This window comes from Bombyx mandarina, chromosome 04 (genome assembly GCF_030267445.1).
Source record: "Bombyx mandarina strain Sakado chromosome 04, ASM3026744v2".
Taxonomy (NCBI): domain Eukaryota; kingdom Metazoa; phylum Arthropoda; class Insecta; order Lepidoptera; family Bombycidae; genus Bombyx; species Bombyx mandarina.
The window spans coordinates 13,854,245-13,882,244 of record NC_143211.1 but is presented as its reverse complement, the minus strand read 5'-3'; the positions used below and the strand labels follow the sequence as shown (position 1 = coordinate 13,882,244).

Below are 28,000 nucleotides of genomic sequence, written 5' to 3'. Positions count from 1 at the left end.
GCGGTTAAGCTGCCGGCCAGTCTAATGGCCCGTGTGTGAAACCTTTGACTTATCTCGCGCGTTTAATGTTATTACGGAAGTTCTGTTGATCAAGCATCAATGATAGATGAATTTCAGGTTGTATTTATTACTTATTTTATGAATTAAAAAAAAACATTTGAGTTTTCGTTAAAACTAAAAATTTGAATTTAATACCAGAATCAAGCTAATAAATTGTAGATTTTAAAAAAAACCTAATTAAAAAAAATCGATAATTAATTGAAAATAATTAAGATGTTCATCCAACGTTCGGAAGATAAGATGAAAACACGATAAAGCCCCACAGCCGAGTCCAACGCACACCGAGCAGACTTTCGCGATTAATTTATTCCTCTCTAACTTTGATTAAAATATGTTAGTGCACAAAGCGTGAACAAATTTTCTTTTTTTCTCCAATGCTCTGTGTGCAGTTGTGTGTATTGTGTAGTGGTTATGGTTAGTCCGCGAGGAGTCTGTAACCGTTGCGGTCGTCTTGCAAACTTAACTGTGTTCTTGCGCCGAAACGCAGCACGAACCGACCGAGTAGCGCGGTGATGAGACAAGTCCGATCATAGTCAACAAAACCGAAAATGCATATTCTGGAAATCGGAGCCGATCAAGTAATTATAAATTGCGTGATTTTTATAAACAAACAGTGTGGGAAATGGAAAGTGCCGCAGTTACTATTAAGTGTAATAATACAGTATTCGAATTAAAGGTTTCTTAGATCCGATGTTGCATGACAATTTTTATTTAATACTAATTTGCCTCTTTGCATATTTCAATATTCAAATGAAAAAGTGAATGGTGATTAATAACGTATATTTTAGTTTTTATACAATTGTTATCATTCTGAGTACATTTAAATTTAGAGCACTGAGTTATTAGTAAAATGGATTGAAATCATGCTACTCGCTACCCACAATTTTTTTAACATTAAATTTATTTGTTTATCTATAATTAGGTTAATTCAATAGAGTTTCATCCTACAGCTATTTGTATCTGACACCACATATTTTAATTCAATTGTTCTTAAAATCTGTAAAGAAACAAAATGCTGGACAGCTGTAGTTTAGTTTATAATTAATTATATTATGTAATTTTATAATAATTAATGATAAAATACCGGTTTTTTAATGCAAAATTTCAGACCCAAAATAACCGACTTCGCTAGTTCGTTTCTCAATTTTTATATAACTTAAAATTATTATTGCTCTCTCTCTAAAAATAAACAATGATTTAAATAATAATTTGAACGATCGGTCGGTTTCACAGAAAATAAAACTTTTAAATTAAACATGTAGAAGGAGTATCTACTATTTAATTAAATCAAATTTGATCCATCTAGAATGATTGTTCGTACTTCTAGTTTACCGCACCCTAAGATCTATTGTGGTGGTGACCTACAAACGAATTACTTCCATACAACTGTATATTAGGCAAAGCACACCTTTAAACCTTGGACACTCCCGTGTTGTTTGTTATTCCACCCTTCTCATGAGGTCTTAACGATTTCAGTGGAGATTGGTTTTGATTGAAATAGTTTTGAAATTGTGGCTTTTTTTTTTGTAATAGCATAGCATATATTGACTTTGTTATTTTGTTACTTAAATATTAAAAATAATATGTCAATAAGCTAGGAGCTTTATGGTGCCAGCTAGCCAAATTAGAAATGTTTTTGTTCTCATATTTTCCATCAACATCGTTAATTCTTGCATAAATAAAATCATATTTTATTCTATTACGTGTTCTTCTTGAAACTACCATTGTAGTCGGAATTAGATCTTCTTAATCGTCCTTCTCCAGAGACTTGAAGTCGTCGTAGTCTAAAAGATACGCCCAGTGTACTCGTATGGAGCATGTCACTATCCCGGTTTTCTAATCCCGCAGGCAGACACCAATTTTTCCATTGTGTAATAAAACTTTAACCCGATATTACGATTTATAAATTTGTGTAATTAGTTCGTAAGTTAGGCATGCTACAAACCAGGGCGGAGAGTTTCCACTATAGGTATTGCCTAGTTTTGTCGCGAAGTTGATGTAGATGGGACAGCCATTATGCCATGTAATTGAAACTTTGACCTTACGTCAAAAGGTGACAGGGTTCGGATGACTTCAATAACCGGATGACTTCAATAACCACTGGTTAACCACAATCCACCAAATTGGCCATGAGCTTGTATTTAGAGCATAAAAATATAAAATTCACAACTGATGGTGAATGGTCGGCCTTGGTCATAGACATCAGCAATGCCAGGAGCAACACCAAACTACTGAGAACTTCAAGCCGCATCGCTTAGAAAGGGCATGTAGGAAACATCGTGGAGGGTAGTTATCGCAGAACCCAATGGTACATGGTAATAATGGTCTCTGGAAAGACACTGTAAATATGCACTGTAGTTCGGTTCCCCGTATTAAGTTTTAGCATAAATTGTGATTAATTTAATTTTAATTCTGTTCTAATCAGGAAGAAGATGGTGGGAGTACGCGAGTTGTGGACGCAGCCTTCCGGACTGTACCACGAGACCACACAACATTTCTCGTGTGGAAAGTTACGGTAATATAACCTATTTAACAATATTCCACCACAGGTAAGCATGCGTTAAATAATTCCTACAGAGGTTTATTTTATAGGTGTAAATATACAACTTTTAACCATATCTATTGTTTGTAAGCCGTTAAATTTTGAAATCTGTATGAGTTTGCTGCGAAAAAAAAAAGATTGCGAATCACCTGATGTCGTGTCTTTTGGTTAATATGAAAAAAAACCTGTTTCAAAATAATATAATTATACTAAATATGTATTCTATTTATAAATAGTAGCTATACTCGTAGCTTACTAGTAGTATAGTTGTTATTAGTAGGTATACTTTAGACAAACTTTGAAGGTCATGACTTCATGACAATAGAAAACACGAGTGCCACGTAATTCTCTCAGTACACAAAAGGTTATAAATTGACTTATCACGAAACACCACCAATTCAATTATTAGTACCGATCGCTACGTTATTATTATTTTCGAGCAATAGGTATAAAACTTAAAACACAACTGATTTATCAGAAAATACGTATACTTTATACAATAAATGTATACAAACCATAAGCACCCGTAAAACATCTTTAGTTTACGTAAACATAAATGTTTACTGTGTAGATAGGTACCAACCGGACCCCTGAGATGTCAACCTTAGGTAATATAGGAGACAAGAGACATAAATACCCCTTATGATGTATAAGGGCTTCGGAAACCAGTTAACACCAGGTGGATCGTTCACCCATATCTTAAATCTTATCTTATTATATATATAAAAAAGAATTGCTGTTTTTTTTTATTGCTTAGATGGGTGAACGAGCACCCTGGCCCTCCTGATATGGTCTAAGTGGTCATCGGAGCATCTCACCTTGAGACATTACTTCTAAGTCTCAGTTTTTACAGCACAATGGCTGCCTCGCCCTTCAAGCCGAAACGCACTACTGCTTCACGGGAGAAGCAGGCAGGCTGGTGATACCTACCTACCAAAAATAACGTAAATAGAAAATCACCTCTCTCGTCCAGTAATAGGACGTCTCTTTCGACGCCTGCCCCTGGGTTCCTTTTTCCTATCTACCCGTGCGGACTCACAAGAGGTCCTACTACCAGTGAAACGCTGTTCGTTAGTCTCGCTAAAATTCGAGAACGGCTGGACCAATTTGGCTAATTTCGGTCTTGAATTGTTTCTTGAAGTCCAGAGAAGGTTTAAAATGTAGATAAATGTGAAAATGCTCGGAATTAAATAAAAATAACATTTTTGTATTTCCTTTGATGTGTCCCCCGTCCGACGGATTCCTTTTATTTGTTTTAAGTTTATTTTATACAAAAGCTTAGGTATTTTATTTATCGATTGAGGCACTACGAAGTCTGCCGGGTCAGCTAGTATGCAATAAAATACATGAATACCCAGTCTGAAACCCCGTCCTCTCTCCAACTCCTGCCGAGCCATGCTTGGTATAACATTTTAATAATAATAAAATATTTATGACTAAATTACAGACCAAATAAGTGAATTGTACTAGTTCGATTTGTTTTCTGGTGGTAGCTGGTTGAGAAATCCGCTTCCGACCTTCCAAGTTCATCAGATCAGATTGACGGTAGTTATTGTTATGTTGTGTTATGTTGTAAATAAAACTAACTGCTTAATTCGATACAACTTCATGAATTATGTTGATAATGTTCAATGTCAAATAAAGTTCAATGACCAATTTCGAGAACTCGGAATTCCTCAAAGAGACGAATGAACAAAATTCTCATCAAGTTTTTTTTTTCTGTTCAACCTAAAACAAAATCTAAAGGCTTTAATACAAAACATCAATTTCACGGAAACTTTAACTCCAAATAATTCAATGCGATGGTCAGTGATCTGTGATTTTATAATAATTAGTTTTGTCTAGACGTGCGTTCCGTTTCATCGACTGTTTAGACACCGAAGCGCTAAAATGTAGGTTTTCATACGTTTTTATTCTCAATGTTTGTCTAATATTTGAAAATTTTATGTAAATAAAAGAAAAAAAACGTGTGGCACTCGGGAACTGCCGCGGTAAAGCTATTGCATTGCATTTTTTATCAACTTATGCAATTATAATTAGACAATGATAATTTAATATTAAAACAATAATAAAACAAGAACACGCTATATTAAACATTAATAAAAGCAAAACCTTAACTGTCCCCTTCACACTCATAAGCTAGACCGCGCGAGAGAGAGATGGGCAGACTTTTCATGACGCGCATGCAGTGTGATGTCACGCCACGCGCTTATTCACAAACACTACACAAGCGCAACGTGTGAATGTGTTAAACGCGAGCTACATGGTTAGGTTAGGTTTTTTTCGTTACGGAATTACATGATTCGGTCGCCGCGCTCAAGGCCCGCGATAAAAGCTATGCAATAGCTTAATAATAATAATGTTTATTTTGTGTTAAAAAACCATAACAAATATAAATGCAAAAATAGAAGTAACAAGTTACTTAGGAAAGCTCTTCATTTGAACATTTTTTTTTTTTTTTTTTTTTTCCACCTAAGCTGATAGCCTTGAGAGGCTATATCAGCGTAACCCTAACTTTTGTAGGTGAGCTCACGGGGCTCAAACCTGATGACGTTGCTAACACGAACCCTAGCAAGAGTCGTGCTTCGCAGAATCTACCACCGGATCGGAAACGCGACCCACTGAGAAGATCCGGCGAGAAACTCAGTGGGCTGTGTCTGAGAGTTAATTTACTCGTCGAGCCCTTCGTCGCAAGCGACGGGTTCGACGAGAACGGTGACCGGTGCTTGAAGTACCTAGAAGCACCGTTAGTGGATCGGGAGGATCCGAGATGACGTGCTTTGGGCGACGTCGACTGCTTTCCATTCTGTCCGCAGGATCGGGAATGTAGTTACCGGCGGTCACGATGAGAGGGTTCTCGTGTCGTGCCGCTTTATCGAAGTGGCGCATCGACGCCGACTGCATATACTTACTGGTGGACTCTAAGTCCAGGTCGTCATGGAGGTCGACGTTCCTGACGAACCACGGGGCTCCGACGGCTATCCTGCAAAAACGGGATTGAATAATTTGGAATGACTTTAAGTGAGTGCGGGCCGCGTGAGCGAACACTACACTTGCATAGGTCATGACGGGGCGTATGCAAGTTTTGTAGAGTGTCACCTTATTTCTAAGGGACATTTTACTTCGCCTACATATCATCGGGTAGAATGAACATTGACGATGTCTATGAGCGACGATGAGTCGCCATCAGTCAACGCCAGTGCTGTATATGATGAGTGTGGAGTCCTGGTGATTATGGAAATTTACACAGCATTTAATGAGTGGTTCAAATGACCTAAACTTTTTTTTTTTTTTTTTTTATGATTGAAAGTTTACTGGTGGCCCGAAGGCCTTTCCAGTTTCACCAGGACAGGTGGGTGAGCAAAGGCTCAGCCAAGAGGGGCGGGATTTGCTAACAACTGCCCGAGCGCCTCCGAAGGAGACCTAACAACTCAAGAGTAGCTGCTTCGCAAATGAATCTACTACCGGATCGGAATCGCGACCCACTGAGAAGATCCGGCGAGAAACTCAGCGAGCTGATGCATGGGTTAGGTTGCACGTCGACCTCTTTGTCGAGTTCGACGAGTACGGTTACCGGGGTCCCTAAGCCTGCTCCTAGTATTAGAGCTGAAGGCATCTAATGCAAAGGTTATTGGATCTGATGGATCCGTAAGGACGTGTCTAGGGCGTCGACGGTGACTGGCTCCTGCATGATCAGGATTCGGGGAGTAGTCAGCGGCGGCAACGATAAGGCGATTATCATGACGCATAGCCTTATCGAAGTATCGTTCCGACGCTGACTTCATGTATTTCCGAATTGATCCGAGGCCCAGGTCGTCGTGTAGGTCAACGTTCCTCACGAACCACGGAGCCCCGACAGCTAACCTGCAAAAGCGGGATTGTAGGGATTGGAGGGTGTCTATGTGTGTGCGGGCCGCGTGAGCGAACACCACACTCGCGTAAGTCATGACGGGCCTTATGCAAGTTTTGTAAAGTGTCACCTTGTTCCGAAGGGACATTTTACTCCGCTTACAGATCATGGGGTAGAGTCTACCGAGAATAAACGCGGCACGGTCACGGACTGATTTTATATGCGGGCGGAATGTCATCGATGCATCCAGGGTAACGCCCAGGTACTTGACCTTCCTGGCCCAGGGTATGGGTTGTCTAAAGAGAGTAATTGGGGGTGTGAGATTCCTCCTCCTAATCCGGGAGGAAATCCGTGTGGAGCTTCCCCTCTGAAATAGCACCGCAGTACTTTTCGCTGGGTTGATGTCTATGCGCCATTTTCGGAACCACTGTCCTAGGGCTAGGGCTGCGCTCTGAAGCTTCTTCGCGATTAGGGACTTATTTCTACTAGAATAGTAAACAGTCGTGTCGTCGGCGAATAAAACTAAATGGGTCGGCGGCGACCGGGGAATATCGTTGACGAATAAGCTAAATAGGAGGGGTGAGAGGACAGAGCCTTGCGGGACTCCAGCTGTGAGAGGTCGTGGGGAGAAGCGGGTTCCCTCGACTCGATATCGAAAAGAGCGGTTCGACAAGAAGTCCCGTATGATGAGCACGAGACTATCCGGCACGCCCATGTTGAATAGTTTGAAAATCAAACCATTGTGCCAGACTTTGTCGAACGCTTTTGCGACGTCGAAGAAGAGAGCTCCCGTGTATAACGGTTTTGGTCGATTAAGCCCCACAAGAATGTGCTCCGTGAGGCGGTGCACCTGTTGAACGCATGAGTGATTTGTACGGAATCCGAATTGTTCATCGATGAGAATGCCCCGGATGAGACGAAATCTCTGAGGCGCTTGTAGAGCAGACGCTCATACAGCTTGCCTAGAGACATGAGGAGGCTAATCGGGCGGTAGCTCGTCGGATGATTTTTTGGTTTACCGGGTTTATGTATGCCGATAACGTCCGCTTCTTTCCACACCGCGGGAAAGATACAGTTCGCCATAGCGGCATTGAAAATAGATGCCAACATCACGATGAGTTGGACGGGTAGAAGTTTAATAACGCGGTTAGATATACCGTCGGAACCGGGAGCCTTGCGAGGACGTAGGTCTTTGATCAAGTCTTTAACTTCCATCGGGGTGACGGGTGGTAACGCATCCGAGGGTGGCAAGGAGGCTCTGCGTTCTACCTCACTGTCTACTAATTGTACATGAACAGGGTCCACGGATTGAGTGCTGGGCGTGCACTGGGTTTGCAATGTATCGGCCAGCAGCTCTGCTTTTTCGTCATCATCAAAGGCCGCGAGTCGGCCTGAGGGGCCTACGAGGGGGGGCATAGTTACTACCGTATCCGATTTGAGAGTACGAGCTAAGCGGTAGTAAGACCTTTGGGAGGGCGCGAGTCCTTCTAAGAAATCAGACCATCTGGCATCTCGGACTTCGGCGATGCGAGACTTTACGTCGCGTTGTAGGGCACGCATTCGAATACGATTTTCCGCGGTAGGATACCTGTCGTAGGCGCGTATCGAGGCGTTCTTAGCTCTAAGGAGTTCCTTAATATCGTCGGACAATTTGAAGCGGTGAAGGAAGTCCTCCGCTACAACTTGTTTCGATGACCTATCTAATGTCGAGGTGATGTGTGACGTTAAGATATCTATGGCTTCAGCGGTATCCTGAGGAGACGGGATAGAGTCCGGGTTAAACGGGAGCGATGGTGGATCAGATTCAGCCAGGCTGATGCCCAGCGTGTGCCAATCCACCACAGTCCTCGTGACGGGAACGGAATCGGGAGCGCGACCGAGCTTCATAACGACGGGACGGTGGTCTGAATCTAACTCTGAAACTACTTCGATCGAGTGTAAGCGCAGAGTTACGTTTTTTAATAACGCTATGTCGAGTATATCCGGGCGATGCGCGATATTTAGCGGGTAGTGAGTCGGGGTTAGCGGAGCGACGATATCGAAGGCGAGATCATCGACTAACGCGTCAAGCCGCCTGCCATTCGGGGTTGTGGTGTGTGAGTTCCACCTGATGTGTTTACAATTTAGGTCGCCCGCCAGAATGACAGAGCTCCCCATACCGAGCAGCGCCTCGATATCACTGCTTAGAACGATCTTATCCGGTGGAAGATAAACGGACGCGATAACGATCGGCGCGTGTCCCGTCAGTGAGATTCGGCACATTGATGCTTCGATATTAGCGAGCGCGGGAGGATCGAGCAGGACGCAATGCAGGGCTCTTCTATAGTATATGACGGTACCACCACCACGGGCAGAGAGCCTGTCGTTCCTGACCATGTTATAGTTCGCGATTTTAGGGTCACGGCGCGCGGGCTTAAGTAGGGTCTCCTGCACTAAAAAGATATCAATTTGATGGTCACGCAAAAAGTCAGAAACCTGATGACGTTGATTTGCGAGACCGTAAGCGTTAAAAAATCCTATCGTCACGGATAGGGGCTTTATTCTACTTATATACGCCATTGATTACCGGCGGAGTGAGGGGAGGACGTACGTATTTAATGACGCGTATACGTCGGCGTATTCCTGCACAACGGCGATAAAGTGTTGTGCAGTGGAGGCAGCGCGAATGGCGTCGCCCAAAGCGTTAACGCGCTCAAAGTTGATCGACTGAAAGAAGTCGATCGCTAAAGCGAGATTATCGGACGCGGTCGGAGGGCAAGTCGCGGGAGAGGGACGAGTCGCGGGGGCGGGACGAATCGCGGAGGAGGGAGTTGTAGCCGTGTTCGTGTACGGCAGCGGTTTCGCCCAGCCCGAGACACTGGGCACCGCCGCCGGAACGAACGCTGGCTTAGCCTGCGGCGCAGAGGGTGGCGAGGCTTTGATGTCTGGGCCGGAAGCTCGGAGGCGGTTTTGGCGGGCGACGCGGCGATTTATTTTCGGGGCTCGGGGGCATCCGCGGTAATTTGCGGGGTGACCCTGTGTTCGACACAGGACGCAGCTAGGCGGTTCCGTCGCGGTTTTTTGATCGCGAGTGCATAGGGCCGTGGCGTGATCGCCTAAGCACTTGACGCATCGGGGGCGCGCGTGACAGTTACGGGAAGAATGCCCGTATAATTGGCAGTTATGGCACTGGCTAGGAGTGCCTTTTTTATGGGGGGCTTCGACAGCGATACCAGAGAGCCTACAGACGGTCTGTGTGTTAAAGATTTTCTTACCCTCGGGGGTAGGCTGGAGAGCGACTAGAACCATATTATATGGCTCCCTACCGCGACCGGTGTGCATACGGTGCACAGAATTCACTGGTAGGCCTTGTTCTAACAGGTCGACTTTTACGAGCTCTACATCTAACTCTTTAGGGATTCCGCGTATTACAACGCGGAGTTCGCGCTCCTCCTGAAGCGTATAAGTGTGGAAGCTTATACGCTCCTTACGGAGGTAAGAGGTGAGGGCCCTATGGTCATCAGATGAATGCCCCTTTATTTGGATGCCGTTCGCGAGGTTACGGGCATTCGTGAAATTGATATTTTTGGCCTTAAGGGCCAGGGAAATTCGATCCCAAGCTGCCTTCTCTTGAAGGATTACCGGAGGAGGGGACTGGATTTTATTTTGTGCCACCGGACGCGGCGACGGACTGGCACGGGCTAGAGGCGCAACGGGAGTCTGGGGGCGAGGGCGCGACGCGTTCGCGGCTTTGCTAATTTTAGCGGCCGCGGGAGCTCGAGACTCCGCGGCACGCTTCTTACCCTTTTGTACCAGGGTAAATCCATCCGTCGATGAGGCGGGGGCGAGGTCGACCTCCATCTCCGAGTCAGAGTCGGAGGACGAGGAGGCGGGCGCAGGTGACCTACGAGCAGGTGTTTTGGAGGGCGCGACGGAGGCCGCGGATGATCGCACAGCTGGAACGGTGGCCACGGCGGACGACGCAGCAGTTTTACTCGCCAGTATAGGCGACGCGGGAACGGCAGGCACGACGGAGGCTGCGGTGCTCGATGTAGAAGCTTTGCACGCAGGTACAGGCGACGCAGGAGCAGCGAGCACGGCGGAGTCTTCGAGAGAGCTCGCAGTGTGATTGGCCTTGAAAGCCAGAAACTCTGAGGCGAGCTGTGGATGACGAAGTCGGAAAAATTCCGCGAATACAGCGTCCATGATCGCTGAGTGCCCAGGTGGGGCGGCCCTGGGTCTTGAAAACACTCGCCTTGCGGCGAGGCCCCAGCTTCTCGGACCTGAGCGGTTCTATTGAACACAGGTGGCGATGCGGCGCGATTACTACAGGACAAAGAAAAAATACAACAAAACGGAAATAACAAAAAGAAACAAAACAAACACAGGCCGCGCGAACAATGGCCGGGCTAACAAAAGCCGGGCGAACAAAGGCCGGGCGATCGAGTCGTCGATGGGCACGTCCGCACGTGACGGGTGCCTCTATCGGAATGATCTAAACGTACATCACTCACGGTATTACCGAAGTTAGTTAAATTAAATTTTATTTACTTTATCTAAAAAATATTATACTTCACGTTATCCAACCATACAGCCAATTTCTCTATTAAATAAAATCAACACTAGGTGGCTCTACAACGTGTACAAACCATCAAAGTTTGGCCAAAACCCGTACCTCAGTTGTAATAACAACACAAACGACTAAACAACAAAAAAAAATTTATTATTATTAATGATTGTAATGAAACATTTGTTCCATTTTCTCTAACCGTCTGTAACGTGTGAGCAGTGAAAGGTCAAGTTGCCAATCTAATTCCCACAAAAGTTGAACCACGTGAAATGCTCGTTACAACCATAATGTCAAAATGTTTGCCATGCAAACATTTCTTACCGATTTCGATATATATAAAGTTTTTCATTTCGTTTTTGATAATCTTTTAAATTATACACGTGTGTTCATTATCCAAGTCTCACGAATCGGACTCACGAATTTGAGTAGCAGTAATGATTATTTAAAGCATATTTCCCGTATGTTATTTATCAGGAGGTTTTTGTACTTTTTTTACTATTTTAATTCCGTACTATATGTACCAGGTCATCTACCAGGTTAAGCAACATTAAATCATCATTGTCTACACTACAACTGAGATCACAGTTTGCGTAATATTCTCAGTATATAATTCAAAATCGAGAATCGAGCACAATCGAGCATATCCGGGCCATTGTTTTGTAGTAAAATGTTGATTCACTGACACGCATATTTACCATCAAATAATGACCACAGAGAAAATACTCAAACCGTTCTTGTGAATGTGAAAAGAAATATTAGGCCTTTACCTACGAAATTACTGTTCAGTACATAGAAAGTTAAAGTTAAATCATTTTATCAATATTTTTTTATTTCTGTCAATCAAAATATGCACCCATTTTAGCGATGTGTCTCTGCCAGCGCAGAGGTAATAATTTCAATGCCGTTCTCGAACAAGTTGAGAGTACGAGAGCTAACACACACTTCAGATGTATTTTGAACTACCTCTCGGGTATTGATATTTATCCCTGCCAAGAAGCTGCCTAGGTTTTGAAAAAAGTCGATGTCTGCAACTGCAACATCATGACTGCTTACTATTATCAAATACTTAGTATCCATTTCTCATCGCAAGTGACAATCTCGTTCAAAATCCCTTCGTTTCTGTCTCTGTTAAGCAACGCAAGGCATACCTTAAAGCGTTCGTCGCGCTGGCGATCATTTAGTTCGTGCGACACCTACGAGTAGGTACTTATCAAGTTTTTTTAAGATGACGATTTGACGAAATGGACCATTATTGTTTTGACGCTAAGGTTGAAAACCACTGCAAACTCGTATGTGTTAGTATGAGTATCATCAACTTCGACTGTCTCCTTTAGTTCGTCGTTGTTGACTTTAATTTTCAGGCGACCACGGTGCTCATTTTTTATTTTAAAATTTCCATCTCGGAAGCGTCAATCCAAGAATGAGTTGTGCGTTAGTTTGTAGTGTTCGCTCTGTACATGTCATTATGTTTGTGAGCCCTTTGTGCACGACGGAACTAACATTCCATAATTACTCGTATTGTTATCGAGTTCATATTGATAAAAAAGATACTTTAGTAAAAACAAAACAATAATCAAAAAGGAAATGACTGAAAATACAATACATATTTTTAAAATAAATTCATTTCAACTTTTATCGCCAGCCATACATAAATTACCTTTCAAATGACCAGTATTGTAAAACGGCAACTTCATAGGTAAAAAAGACGTATTGATAAATAAATTATCTATGCTCTAATAGCATTCCGAAATTTATTTTAGTAATTCTCAATTGCAATATTGCAAAAGTAATACCTATAGTTTATTATTTACCTATAACCTGTAACATTTATCTTTCCGGCATATTTTTTATTGCAATCGATTTCTTTTTAATTTCACAGTTTATTGTTTTCTAAATAATTTTCTCTATTTCAATACGTCACAAGTGCTTATCAAGGTCAGTAATATCAACCAAAGCCTATTCGGTTACCAGCGCGCAAAAAGGCTATGAATAGTCTGTCCCAACGGGGTCGCTGAACCATCTAAGTTTGATGTACCGTATTAATAGTAGACATATATTATTTGATACAACAATAGCAGATTACCCTCCTTAAAAAAGAAATTAGCACCCACATAACATTCACATAATGTGCATTGTGCATTTTAATATAACTTCACATGCATTTTACCTTTTCTTCGTTTTTCACACCACTAATCTAATAAACTAATTTGAAATCTTAACAAACTCACATTTATATTTTGACCAAACAAAAATATATCTGTATTTGTTCTTTGATGTTTATTTTAAATCTTTAACCCAATTATGACTAGTGGTAGTTGGACTAGAGAAAAAGTTGTTAACGTTAAGATAGTAACTCATATATTTTTATTGCTTTATATTAAAACCTCAACAAACTGGATTCGTTCGCAGATTTTACTCCGAATATATTCTTTTCAATCTTCCAGAAGATTCCAACTTTTTTTAATTAGAAACTCGCAACTTTCATTTTAGTTTTTATTGAACTAAATGCGTAGTTCAGGCTTACTACACACTGCTTCAAGGCAGAAATGGGTAGGCTGTTGATACGTGGAATCCATACAGGTACACAAATTGTCCCATTACCAATGTTACCCACCTATTTTATTTCAAAGAGACTACCTATTATTTTGTTATTTATACAAAATAATAGGTAGACTATATATTATTACATAATATGTGTACTATACTTTTAAACGACGTGCATTGTAACTATACGGGCAAAGTTACTTTACAGCTATGGTTGATAACGTCGAATGTGGGACCTGTCTGTAAATACATATTGTGCTGCGGAAAAAATTCAACGATAACACGCACTTCAAAGGTAATAAATATAATATAACTAATATATAATCGAAATCGATTCCTATGTAATCGAAATCGATTAACTTTTTAATTTTTCTAAAACTACTGCTAATAAACACCAATACGGTCACGTTCAATATATTTATTTATTTATTTCAAGGTTGCTAAAATTCATGTAATTTCTTGGTTTTAATCTTCTCTCTCGACATTCAGAAGGGGAGACCACCGCTCGCATATGAGTCACACTATCCGTAATACCGTTAGCCGGACGAGATACCCACTAGAGGCGCCAGTGGACCGTGATACAATTGTTCTTTAATTCCTTCAACATTTAATTAATGATCTACAATAAATACCAGGAAATCGTATTCGTAAATGTCTATGCAAATCTAAAAATAAAGAATTAAGTTCTACTTACATAAATAACATAGGTTAGGAGACCACAAGGTATAGTTTGGCCACATTTGGTCAACATTCATTAAAATTTACAACCACAACTTACAAAAACAACGTAGATAAGCTTTTACAAAACGCGTATAAATCTTATCTTATAATAATAATAATAATAAGCCTTTATTGCTGTTTTACTTACTAATTACTAACTTAATACATTACTTAATAATAAATTAAATTTAAGTGCAACTTATAATCAATATCAATTATTCCGTTCGGCGTTCGGTGTGGTTTTAAAAACAGCTTGTCTCTCGACAAAGGCCTCCTCTAAAGATTGCCAATATTCTCGATTTTTGGCCATTCGACTCCAATGCGGGCCGGCTACACTCTTTATTTCATCTTCCCAACGTTTTGGCTGTCTTCCTTTTTTTCTACAGCCATTTTCTACATACTCCCCCAAGCCGATTGGTCCTCGTGGGGGAAAATGACCAAGACCCTCTAAATCTTATCTTATACCTATATGTAAATAGGCAAAAACGATATAATTCAGTACCTCTGTTTGTCAAACAAATTTTGTTGAGTAGCTTTGCGATATCAATATATAAATTCTGGAAATAGATCCTTTTTTCCACCTTCATCCATGGATCTGAATTTTGAAATAGCTTCGATTATAGCCATCATCTAGTGAACACTAGTTTTAATTGTTACTAGAGGCACATGAAATATTACAATTATTTTGTAATGCAACGCCGCAAGAACATGAAAGTGGAGTTTCGCTTTCACTCAAGCGCCTAGGTATTAGAATTGTACAATTACATGTCACAATCGTGATCATTAACAGACATGCAATATTATTGTTATCATTTCATATTACACAAATGAAGAAAGAATACTTGTGAATACAAGAATACAAAGAACTGGTCGGATAATACAAGAAATATATTATATTATTCATTTATGTACGACAGAATATATTATTATATTATATCAATGAAATGAAAGCTAGCAAAAAACCTCAAAGAGGATGTATTGTAACCACTACCAAATTTTAATCTTAAGATACGAATATTAATTGGAAACCTTAATTAATTTAAAAAAATATATAATTGATTTAGGGTTATATCCGCTTATTGCGATCGTCAACCCACAATCTTTTATAGGTATTATAAATTCGCGCAGGTAGGTGCACCCTTCCTGTCTATTTATGCCACCATCCCATGATGAATTCCAGTTTGAAGAGCGCGATACCATTTGTACAGTACAATTGGGACGCCAACCTTGCACCTCAGGTTATCTTGTTCCACAATTTTTTTATTTTTTATTTTTATTGTGGACGAGCTCACAGCCCACCTGGTGTTAAGTGGTTACTGAAGCCCATAAACATCTACGACGTAAATGCGCCACCCACCTTGAGATATAAGTTCTAAGGTCTCAGTATAGTTACAACGGCTGCCCCACCCTTCAAACCGAAACGCATTACTGCATCACGGCAGAAATAGGCGGGGTGGTGGTACCTACCCGTGCGGACTCACAAGACGTCCTACCACCAGTAAAAGACCTGGTACCATCCTATTATACTATTTCTGATGTCCATGGACTGCGGAAAGATGGGTCGTAAACTCATTCACCCTTGTACGTAATAAATAAAAATAACATTATGCCCTTTTAGTCGTTTATAGTAATTTCCCAGTTCACAACAAAAATTTCAACCATAGCTCTATCTTTGGGGTCATCAAAAAAGATAAAATCCTCATATAATTAAATTCTCATTGTATTAAAAAACAATGGCACGCAACCGCTAATCCATGAATGCAATCACCACACAAATGTTGTAGTGCCCAAACTTTATTGAAACAAAAATTCTGTCATTTTGTATTACGAGTACTTCCGTGAATAATTGAAATTTAACATTCGTTAATCAATGCGCTCCATTGCGATGGAATAATAATGAATGAAATAACAATCTTTCGAAACATAGAATTATAGTACTCGTCCATAGCAATTACTACTTTCTTCGAGCTAATTACTTCTGACAGTTTCCATCATAGTCACCATTTTTTATGTTTAAATTTCCACACAGGAATCGGAAATTGTGTTACCGAAACATAAATAATATTCCACTTACCACCTTCCTTTTACCACTTAACACCAGGTGGGCTGTGAGCTCGTTCAACCATTTAAGCAAAATTCTTTTGCATGTATGTTCAATAAGTAAAATCTAAATTTGGATCAGTTTTTTTTCCTACCAGAGCGCAACAACATCTACTACGAATTATTATTTTTCATTCCAATATTCATAGTAATCTCCTTTAATTAATATCACGAAATCTAGTGAATCCTTTAAATTAATGCGATTTTTCATAACAGAACTATTTGGAACGTTCATGTATGGCAAATGGGTATTTTGCGGATTTTTCGCAAACGCTATTCGTGAAAAAAAACATATCGTGACTAGAAACAGGTTAATCTTGATGCATTCATCATCATGTGTCGTGATATAACATCACTATGAGGTGGTGCCACGGTTGGATGCCTTCGTAATTGAACAACGTGTTGTATGCACCATTGGATCGGAATCTCGAATGAGACACATCCAGTAATAATTCGTTTTAAAGTACCAACTAAATTTATTGTGCAATTTATAGATGTTTTTTTAATTATCACCTTTCTTGGTTAAGTGAAGGGATATTTGATTAACAGTTAAATTGTAAAATACAACTGCTTATTTTAAAATAAATATAACTAATAAAATAAATTAGAAATTAGGAAGAATTACACGTTAATTAAAAAACTTTTTTAGTGTTCAATGTTGTTTGAACTTTTTGAATTTAATAATTAACTAAAATCAAATAAACCTATGCATATATCGCAAGAGTATTTATCACTTCAAAAAACTAAAAGTATTTATCCGGTATGAATAGATCATCAAGATTACATAAAACTGACACACCAAATGAGTATATCAATTTCAGGCAGAAAAAAAAAACAAAAATTAATGAATGAAAATTAATAATAATGATGATAAAAAAAATATCACATCACGTAATAGCCATTCACAATTAGAACCAGGACAAAGAAGACACCTAACACAATTAAGCTACCGTGAAGAAATCTAAAATCGTGTATAAAACCCACAACGGTGGATGCGCTTGTGCACCTCCAACTGTTTGCTAAATAAACGAGCAATTACTCGTTTTCTATTTATTTTTCTCGTCCATAGTATCTCAGTAAAGATCACTGACCTCATTACTTCAATCGAAATAAATTGAACTTGATTTGTCAAGCCGTCGCAATACATTTTTTCATATGCCCGCTTAGGTCATTTCGCGTTCATGTTAATTCACAATAAAGTGTCAAGATAGATGATTCTTAAATATTTTGTGCAAACGTGTGCAAACGAATTAATGATCCACCTCGCGCTTATAGGCCATCAAAGATCATAAGCATAATGAATGCAGCTGTTTACCTTGAAACATTGTACGGAAACTCCAATTTAGTGGTTCAAAACTATTCGCTAAGACTAAGACTAATCGCATGACTGTTTCTCTATGAAAATCAGCTTAGAAATTAAGGGCAAGGAGTTAAGACCAGAGGCGATTAGGCACGTATGAGTGTCTAACGTAAAACTTACTGATAACGGAGACATATGCTCTTACTTTGTGAGTAAGATCTACATAATTTTAATTTCAGTCTATAAGTACATCTCTGGTGTTAGGACCTTACTGGTGGTTGCACCTCTTGTGAGTCCGCACGGGTAGATACCACCACTCCGCCTATTTCTGCCGCGAAGCAATAATGCGTTTCGGTTTGAAGGGTGGGGCAGCCGTTGTAACCATACTGAAACCTTAGAACTTATATCTCAAAGTGGGTAGCGCCTTTACGTTGTAGATGTCTATGGGCTCCAGTCCACCACTTAACCACCGGGTGGGCTGTGAGCTCGTCCACCCATCTAAGCAATAGAAAAAAAAACAGATACACCAATGGCTCCAATTTAAAGAGTATATTTTTTATAGGAAGCCAGCACAGAGCTGTTGCCTCGCACACACTATGGAACATTCTATGACGCTGAAGCATACTTGGTTTACTCGGCGTCTCTTCTCTGCCATCCGGCTGGGCCGGACGTCATAGTAAGTTCTATTGTCAATTTAACTCAGTCGTTACCAATGAAGTACATGAAGACTTTTTTCGTTTTTATTATTACTATTAATTATTAAATCCCATCTGAGGCATTTCAACCTTTCTCAATATCTCTCGTGCTGTTCGAGAAACTAATCAAAAGTTATGTTATTTTTGTGGTGCTTTGTATTATTTGTCAAAAATATGAAAATAATATGGTGTCTGTGGTGTTATTTTTACTGGTGCTCTTTTAATCTCACAATAGTAAGCCGATCCTCAAAATCTACTAACAAAGCTGTGTCGTGTATTGTCATCATGTATTCCAGTTCGATGAATAATAGACACTTCGAAGATCATAGTTTTAAAGCAAAATAATCGTAAAACATCGCAAATACGTAATTAGAATAATACAGTACAATTGAGGTCTCGTGTACCAAGGTGTATGTGTGCCAATCACGTTGCAAGGTCTATATCAAGGTAACAACCACTAAAACCAGACTGGCCGAAAACTCGTTCACATTCAACAAACAAATAAAAACACAAAATGAGGTTATAATAACAATATTGCATCACTGCTCAAAAATAAATTTATGGTTACATTTATTGTTAAGCGCTTAGCTCGTCGGTCTGCAGTAAACATATTTAAAATAAACAATAATAAACATTATTGCAACTGTTGCTTTTGATGTCGATTAAAAATCCATGAACGCTTGAAGTAGCTTTATTATGTTCACAGCGTCGAGAGATTAAAGAGAGTAATGGAGATTATGCGGAACGCCACATACACGCCTGGGCTGGAGAACGCTGCGGAAATCTTGCCGCACTCGCCCTTCGCCGTGGAACACAGCTCGCTACGTATCTTGGCGTGCCTGTAGTCATTCATCGGGAGGCGCCTACCAAGGAAACTCCTCGGCTCCTTTCCTACTTTCGAGACGGTATAAGGTTTGTATAATACCGATATTGTACCAAAATTGCTTTATTCCAAAAGTTAAATTTGATATAACTAACATTTAAATTTCAGGATCCTTCGTAGCGGATCGAACTTGAATGGTGCAGCACGTTTATACCGCGTTCGTGGTCGTCGACCGCTTCTCGTCCAGTTGGAACCGGTATCATGGTCTCAGTTGGCTGCAGACGGTGTATTCGTTTTAGACACCTCTTCCCTGCTCGTTCTGTGGCTGGGGCGAGCTGCCAATCTTGTCGAGAAAATATTCGGTGCCAAGGTTCGTCAGTTATCTCTTTTCGTTTCGCATGATTTGTATTTAATACCGCGATAAAGCACGACTTGTCAATTATAGTTATACTATTTTAACACCGATTCGTATAATTCTCTGCAACATTTTGCAATGTATAATCGTATCAACTACATATCTGTCGCAATACCGTTGCTGAAACTGGATTGATTACTTTTAACTTGAATTTCATTTCAAAACAAAAACCCAGAATATATTGAAACTACTACACACATTTTTTTTTTTACCAGATCGCTTACCGTATGGCCCGAGGAGCTGATAAAAGCACGTCAGTACGGCGTATTGCCATCGCTCATGACGGGTACGAGCAAACTTTACCATCAAACGATCGCGCCCTACTTGACACCCTGCTAGAATTGCGAGCACGCTCAGTCCGCCCAGCTTCCCCTCCCCCCGATCCTCCTCGTACCGCTCGTCTGTACAAGGCGACACAACCTCACAGAATCACACCTGTCACTGTACCTTCACAAAGACCAGCAGCGAGGCTCGAAGAAGTGAAACGAGCACCGTTGTTCAGAGAAGACCTTACTGATGATGTGAGTATCATCCCTATAACTGAAGTGACACATCTACAGAATTCCAATATTAACCACTTTATTCCAACTTAGGGTGTATATATAGTGGATAGTGGAAGCCGAGGAGTCTGGGCATGGATAGGACCCCAAGCGACAAGTCCTGGTAAGCGTGGTGCTTTGGCAGCTGCCCGCGGCCTTGCTCGTGCTAAGCGCCACACCGGCGCAGTATGTGTGACCACAGCTGGACGAGAACCATTAGAATTTGCTTCTCTATTCCAAAATTGGCGCTGGTGTGACGCTCGACGGGATATCAGAGTTCGTGCAGCCCGCTCGGCAACTACAAAGCTGGACGCGGTTAACCTCGCCACTAACGCTTGGCTTGCTGCTGAGGTAAGCCGTAATAGAAACTATATAGCCTTGTGATAATTTTTTAACAACGATTTGGCGCTATGTCTATTGGCGTTGATGGAATGTGGGGAGTAACAATTATTTTATTCAAATATTTAATTCAATATAATAATATGAAAATTTATTTCCAAACAACTTAGGATATGAATGTAATACAATTTTTCAGTGGTCTCTACACTAAGCGCAAGTTTAATCGTAGAAGACTTATGTCCATTTTATTAATAATATGGGTACAAAACATTTCTGATATATAGTAACTAGTATTACAATTGACGCCTTCAGCTCTAACACTAGGAATAGGCTTAAGGACCCCGGTAACCGTACTCGTTGAACCTCGACAAAGAGCTCGACGTATAACCTAACCCATGCATCAGCTAGCTGAGTTTCTCGCCGGATCTTCTGAGCGGGTCGTGATTCCGATCCGGTAGTAGATTCATTCGCGAAGCAGCTGCTCTTGAGTTGTTAGGTCTCCTTCCGAGGCGCTCGGGCAGCTAGTAAATTCCACCCCTTTTAGCTGAGCCTTTGCTCGCCCACCTATCCTGGTGAAACTGGAAAGACCTCCGGGCCATCAGTAATCATTCAATCCTAAAAAAAAGGATTAAAATATAGATATATAAAGAGCTATTCTTTAGCATATTGTAATAATATTTGTTGTTGTTTGTTGCATGCTGCATTCAACTGTAAAGTTTGTGCAATTCGTTAAGTATTTTGAAAGTGTCAATTTCAAAATAGATTTAAGACTGTAACACCTGTTACCGTAGCGAAACGATTATGACAAATCCAATATAATTAGTACATAGAACTTACCTTAGCTTATTTTCTTGAGGCCCTTATAAAAAAATGAACTTTGCTGACGACTCAATTTATATTTGGGGATGGTTCTCCAAAGAAGGAGTAGGAACTGCGAATTGTACCTCGAGAATACAACGGCCTAACAATAATAGCATTGAATAAATTCGGTGCTGACTAAAAGACGGAGATGTCTTTAAGCTATATCGCATTGTTATATGTGAGAGAGATATCTAAGAATGCTTCTGTAATTAGGCACAACTACCTGACGATGGATCGGGTTCTCTACGTGTGTGGCGCGTCCGAAGATGCGGTGTGGATGAAGATGCGGAGAAAGAGGCAGACGGTGCACTGGCAGAGGTCGAGCGACCACAAGCAGCTGCCTTTTACGATAGAGACTGTTACATTGTACTGTACACATACCATTCTCCTAACGGAGACCAAACGATGATTTACTACTGGATGGTGAGTAATTTCCTTTTTTTTATTGTTTAGATGCGTGGATGAGCTTGCGGCCCACCTACTATTGAGTGGTTACTGGAGCCCATAGACATCTACAAGGTAAATGCCGCCACCCACCTTGAGACATGAGTTCTAAGGTGTCACGGTTGCCCCACCCTTCAAACCAAAACGCATTACTGCTTCATGGCAGAAATAGGCAGGGTGGTGGTTGGTGCGGACTCACAAGACGTCCCACCACCAGTAGTTACGCAAATAATAATTTTGCGAGGTTGAATTTTAATACACGACGTTATTCCTTCATCGTGGAAGTCAATCGTGAACATTTGTTAAGTACGTATTTCATTAAAAAAATTGGTACCCGCCTGCGGGATTCGAACACCGGTGCTTCGCTAGATACGAATGCACCGGATGTCTTATGCCACGACGACTTCAATTTTGCAAAATACAATGTTATGCTTTTTTTTATGGAAAAATTAAAAAAATTCAATTATAGGGTGGCTCTGCGCCAAATGATCTGAGGAATTTGGGTGCAAAAGAAGCCAAAGACCTCTATATAAAGCTAGGCCGTCTTCCTGTCCAGGTAAGTACCATTATGTTGTATTTTGAATGATATACAGATTTTAATATGGATTTAAAAAATTTACATTGACTCCTTATTTTAAAGATAGATAATATGATCGTCTCGTTGGCATAGTGGTTACTGACACTGACTATTATTGTCACTAACCACTATGTTGTGTCATGTCAGTCTTATCACGGGATCCAGATTGGGTCTTGGTACCTTGATATTTTGATTGAAGATGTTTGGTAACCGGTTTCACATACACTTAACACAGAAGAAAAGACAAAAAGTTAAATGCGGAACCTTGTTTCTCAGTTTCATATTTGTATTTTTCATATACAGGCCTGGGTGTACCAAGGAAAAGAGCCAGCGCATTTTCTACAAATATTCAAAGGTCGAATGATTACATACGTCGGTAGTGCAACCGATTATGACCGTAAGCAAATGCAACATTTCTAACAGAATTTGAACATGGACCACAGAACCATTGTATTCTAAATTACTGTTTCACTAAGACAATGTAATTTTTTGTAAATACGTAAATAAGTACATAAAAAATAGGGGACTAGGGTGTCTGGTCCCAAAATCGATGACGTTTCAATTTACTTTTTAGCGAGCGGTCGTCGAGTGATTCCACCTAGCCGTGTGCTGATCCTAGTGTCGGGTCAGTACGCGCGTGAGGCCCGAGGTACTGAGGTGCGGGGGGCGGTGCGGGGCGCGGGACGGGGCGCGTGCTGCGTGCTGCGGGACGGAGCGCGCGTGTGGGTCTGGTGCGCCGCCTCCGCCACCGGAGACGAACGGGAGGTCGCTAAGAACATGGCCGCCGTTGAACATACCCTCGTCATGCAGGGTAATACCTTTTTTTTTTATTCTACCTAAGCTGATAGCCTTGAGAGGCTATTTCAAGGTAACTTTAACTAGTAAATGAGCTCACGGGGCTCAAACCTGACGACGTTGCTAACACGAACCCTAGCAAGAGCCGTGCTTCGCAGAATCTACCACCGGATCGGAAACGCGACCCACTGAGAAGATCCGGCAAGAAACTCATGGGGCTGTGTCTGTGGGTTAATTTACTCGTCGAGCCCTTCGTCGCAAGCAACGAGTTCGACGAAGACGGTAACCGATGCTTGTGGTACCTAGGAGCACCGTTAATGGATCGGGAGGATCCGAAATGACGTGTTTTGTGCTACGTCGACTACTTCCATTCTATCCGCAGGATCGGGAATATAAGGGTAAACGAACCACCCTAAACGAACTCTACAGCACTCCATGCTGGAAATCAAATTTAAAAACAGAATCCATAATTTTTGATTATAACAGAAATTGATTTACAACCAATCGTTATGGTAAAAACTGCCTATTAAATTCAATTTTAACTGGAACGATAAAGGGCAGATGTTTAAACGAGTTTCTGGTTAAGGTTTTGTCACCTATCCATTCTGTAATAAATAGCTACCGACACAAAATCAAGTAACTTAATTAAGAAACTTTGACAGTAATTGAGAGAAAGGGAGAGAGAGAGAGGGAGAGAATATACTTTATTGCATACCAAAACACAAAGAACATTTAAAATAAAATAAAAAGCTTATGTAGCAAAAAATTACTTCTGTATTCCAGCTAAATTTAAAAAGAATACCAAATACAAATTTTATCAAAGAATTTGACATAGATTATTAGAACGATTACTTTTAATACCGACAGGTAAAGAAAAGTCCGACTTTTGGGCAGCCTTGGGCGATCGACGTCATTTGTTAGTTCCGTCTGCAGTGAAAGAAATAGAGCGCCCCCTCCCGCCCCGCCTATTTTACGTCTCCATAGGAGCACCAGGACAGTATTCGTGTAAGTAATACATACAATATTAACTAGCAACAGTTTCGCATAATACATACCGTCATCGCTTTTGAGAAATGTAATCGAAATCTTTTCAACGACCACTCTGTGGCCTGCTCCTGAAATTGCTATTGTCTATGACCAAGGCTCAATATCAATTAAGAAATTTGATTTTCTATGTTCTAAATAGACGAAGAAGCTCATTAATAAACGGATTTTTTTAAAGCAGATTAATGTAAGTACTTACAGTTCAATATGGTTCATTAACAATAAAACTAATTTTAATTCACCAGTTTTTTTATTGCTTAGATGGGTGGACGAGCTCATCGAACACCTGGTGGAGAGTGATTATCGAAGCCCATAGTAATCCGAACGTGAATACCGTTATCCACCTTAAAACATAGGTCGAAGTTTTAATTATATGGCATAATGACTAATGACTGTCCCGTAATTCAAACTGAAACGCATGACAACTTCATGGCAGGTTCAGTCGATCGCTGCTGGCTCATAATATTGTCTTACCACTTATATACGAAACAATACCTGGAATCTGATCTGTATTAATATATACGAACTGATCCCCTATGATCGTCGCCTACTTAAAACCACTTCCGATTCCAAGAAATCCATTCTGTCACGAACTGTGCCTAAGACTTGATTAAGCCCTCCTCACGTTGATCACGGTGCTATATGACGTTTTCCTTCAAAAGAAATTGCAGAAGCAAATCACAGTAAGTCGACATCTAATTGCTGATTTTTATTTTTATTGCATGCATCGATGGACGAACTCACACCACAGTGATTACCAGAGCCTATAGACATCTACAACATAAATTCTGCCACCCACCTTGAGATCTAAAGTCTCAGAATAGTTACAACGGCTGCCCCACCCTTCAAAACGAAACGCATTACTGTTTCACGGCAGAAATAGTTAGAGTGGTGATACCTATCCGTGCGGACTCACAAGAGGTCCTACCGCCAGTGATTAACATTATGGTGTCCCCAGTTGAAGAGATAGTCTCGTTCAGCCAGTACGATTTGATGCCGGAGATGGTGGGAATCGTTGACGGGCACTGCGCGTTGTTTGTCTGGCTCGGAGCTCATTGTTGCCCGCGGGCAAAAGACGACGCTAGATCGATAGCCCTTGCTTATCTTGCACATGGTAAGTATTTAGTTCACAGTAATATGTATCATAATCGGTTGCTCTTGGCAGAGCAGTCGTGGTCATGTGGAATTCTTGCTTATTAAAGCCTTGACAGATGTTTTCCATAGTTTGCGAACCGAGGCCCGGCGCACACACTCGTTAAGTGGAGTTTCAGTAAGGTCTTTCACCTGATCAGTCCAACGCATAATTCTAAAAAAAATTAGCAACAAAAATGCATTATGTCTATTTAATCACTGCTTTAATCAAGGTAGTAATTTAAAAAAAATCATTAAAATAATTTCCAATCAGTGTGCTTTCCGTTTAAAAAACTTCAACAAAATATAATGAGAATATCAGCAATGTAGTCGAAATCAATTAAATATAAATTATTAAGGATAACTCAGTAACTGTTGGCCAGATCTTTGAACAGATTTTGGCTCATGAGAAGCACACCATCTTAAAAAAAAGGATCATAAAAAAGAGAAATAATTCGAGGTAGCTCAAAAAAATACAGTAGAATTTTTAAACCTCTCCTTTTTTTTAAATCGGTTAAGATGCACTTAACACTTTTTTTATTCTTTAGATCCTGCCGCGCGAGATATGGAAACGCCTATAATCACAGTGAACCAAGGTCGCGAACCCCCACACTTTACGGGTTTCTTCCCACACTGGAAACAGTCCATGTGGAAAGTAAGCAAACTTATTCTACGCATTCTTGTATTGTGCTAAGTTATTCGTAACTACAGCTTACATTAACACTTACTTATACCATGAACTTACAACCAAAGATCCGGCGAGAAACTCAGTGGGCTGTGTCTTTGAGTTAATTTACTCGTGGGTTCATCGCAAGCGACTGGTTCGGCGAGGACGGTTGCCGGTGCTTGAGGTACCTAAAAACACTGTTAATAGATCGAGCGGATCCGTAATGTGCTTAGGGCGACGTCGACTGTTTACCATTCGGTCCACCGGATTGAGTATGAAGTTCTCACGCACCACCTCCACAACGAAAGCATAGGATCGTGTAATAAAATGTACCCTCTATGTAAAATGTACTCTATTAATATGATAGGTATTAAAATGATCATATTAAAATTATCTATGAACTCGCAAGGACTACGAATGTGCCTATTTCTGTTGTGACCACTGAAGTATGAAACCTAGTTGTGGCACTGACGTTTTAGCTTAAAAACCAGGACGGCCGTTTTGCAATACAATGACTTAAATCACACATCTCTAGAAGAGTGAGGGCCTTTACGTTGTGAGGCCTCTTGGCTCTATGAAACCACTTAACACTGGATCCGACATGAGTTTGTTCATTCCCAATGAAATAAATTTTAAAAAAAATCACTCTATAAGTCCTAAAAAATTCTAAATCTTTCTCGGAACTCTGAGATTATAATAAACTGTATCTTGATTTTGAAGTGACTTTTTCACAGGGTCATAAAACGTTCAGCGCTATAGTCAGCGCGTTGGAAGGCAAAGCCATCGTCCAGCGCGGTAACATCTCTATACCTAATGGAAACAGCACGAATCGGTTCGATCAGTATGAGAAGTACCCATTAGGACTTCTGCGAGGACCCAAAGAACATCAACCCCCCGACGTTGACCCACTTGTGAAGGAGGTAACCTTGATTAAACTTTCCCTAATTTTTATCAAACAAGGTAGACAGAGCTTAATACATTTATTGTAGCTTGATTTGGCGTTTAATTATATCACCGGCTCAAATGGACATAAAACATCGTTTAAAAGAAATGGGCACATCAGAATATAAAACTGTGGGAAGGTTGGTTACAAAATATAAGATAAGAATTCTCTACTAGTACAAGTAGTTGCTCAAAATAGCTAGGGCTGAGGCCGCATTATGTACTTATCCTTCTGATCTCTTTTATGAATAGCTCCACAAATTTATCTTAAATTTCTGATAATTGAAAACAAACTTAATTTCTTCAATATTTTCCAGTTGTACCTAACTCACGATGACTTCGTAGCAACATTTGGTATGCCCTACAGCGAATTCCGAACACTGCCTGGATGGAAGCAGAAGGATCTAAAGAAAGCTGTTGGCTTATTTTAAATATCCCAACTAATTCAATTTTAAACATCATTTCTGACTATAATCTAGTTCCAAGTTAGAAATGCTTCATTTCGCTTGTAATGTATCTTCGCGCCCTTCTGCTAAAGGTTAGAAGGGTGAATTTAGAAGAATACTAATAAGAAGTCATTTTTATTTATTTAAATCTAAGTTATAATCTCGCATTCATTTTAGATTTTCCTTACAATGAACGCGATGTAGACGCGAGATTGCTTTAATTTTTCTTTAATAATATCTACGTCTCGTGAACCACAGCAACCTCCAATTTTCCAAACAAGTCATTATTTATTAAATACTATATCATATACCTTTTGCGGTAGGCAGCGGCTTGGCTTTGCCCTTAGCATTGCTGAAGTCCATGGGCGACGGTAACCACGCACCATCAGGGGGGGCGCGTGCTCGTCTGCCTACAAGGGCAAAAAAATTTTTTTTTTTTTAATTCCTATCACATACAACACACAGATTACAAATGATTAGGCACTATAACCACCGCTTGATATTAGGACGTGACGGTATGGGATCTAACTTATTCCAATATTACCTTTCTTTCAGGGGTTGTTTAGCATATTGTTTATAAGATCATCAAATAATTATATCATTAAATAAAGATTATT

The 28,000-nt window shown here is 40.5% G+C and overlaps 1 protein-coding gene across 2 annotated transcripts; it reads left to right on the top strand.

Moving 5' to 3' along the window:
* qua (villin like protein quail) lies at nucleotides 1–27,944 on the top strand. Of its 2 annotated transcripts, none has more exons than XM_028178411.2 (16): nucleotides 1–117; nucleotides 2,486–2,575; nucleotides 18,228–18,341; nucleotides 19,067–19,272; nucleotides 19,352–19,553; nucleotides 19,814–20,119; nucleotides 20,192–20,488; nucleotides 21,551–21,760; nucleotides 22,251–22,337; nucleotides 22,662–22,755; nucleotides 22,933–23,169; nucleotides 24,021–24,158; nucleotides 25,156–25,311; nucleotides 25,877–25,983; nucleotides 26,730–26,915; nucleotides 27,255–27,944. In XM_028178411.2, the coding sequence occupies exons 1-16, from the start codon at nucleotides 100–102 to the stop codon at nucleotides 27,366–27,368; spliced, it is 2,562 nt and encodes an 853-aa protein (XP_028034212.2). In that variant the 5' UTR covers nucleotides 1–99; the 3' UTR covers nucleotides 27,369–27,944. The 2 variants fall into 2 exon arrangements, with proteins under 2 accessions (XP_028034212.2, XP_028034211.2); XM_028178410.2 differs by lacking the exon at nucleotides 1–117 and adding an exon at nucleotides 471–638.
* Nucleotides 27,945–28,000: the final 56 nt, after the last annotated feature.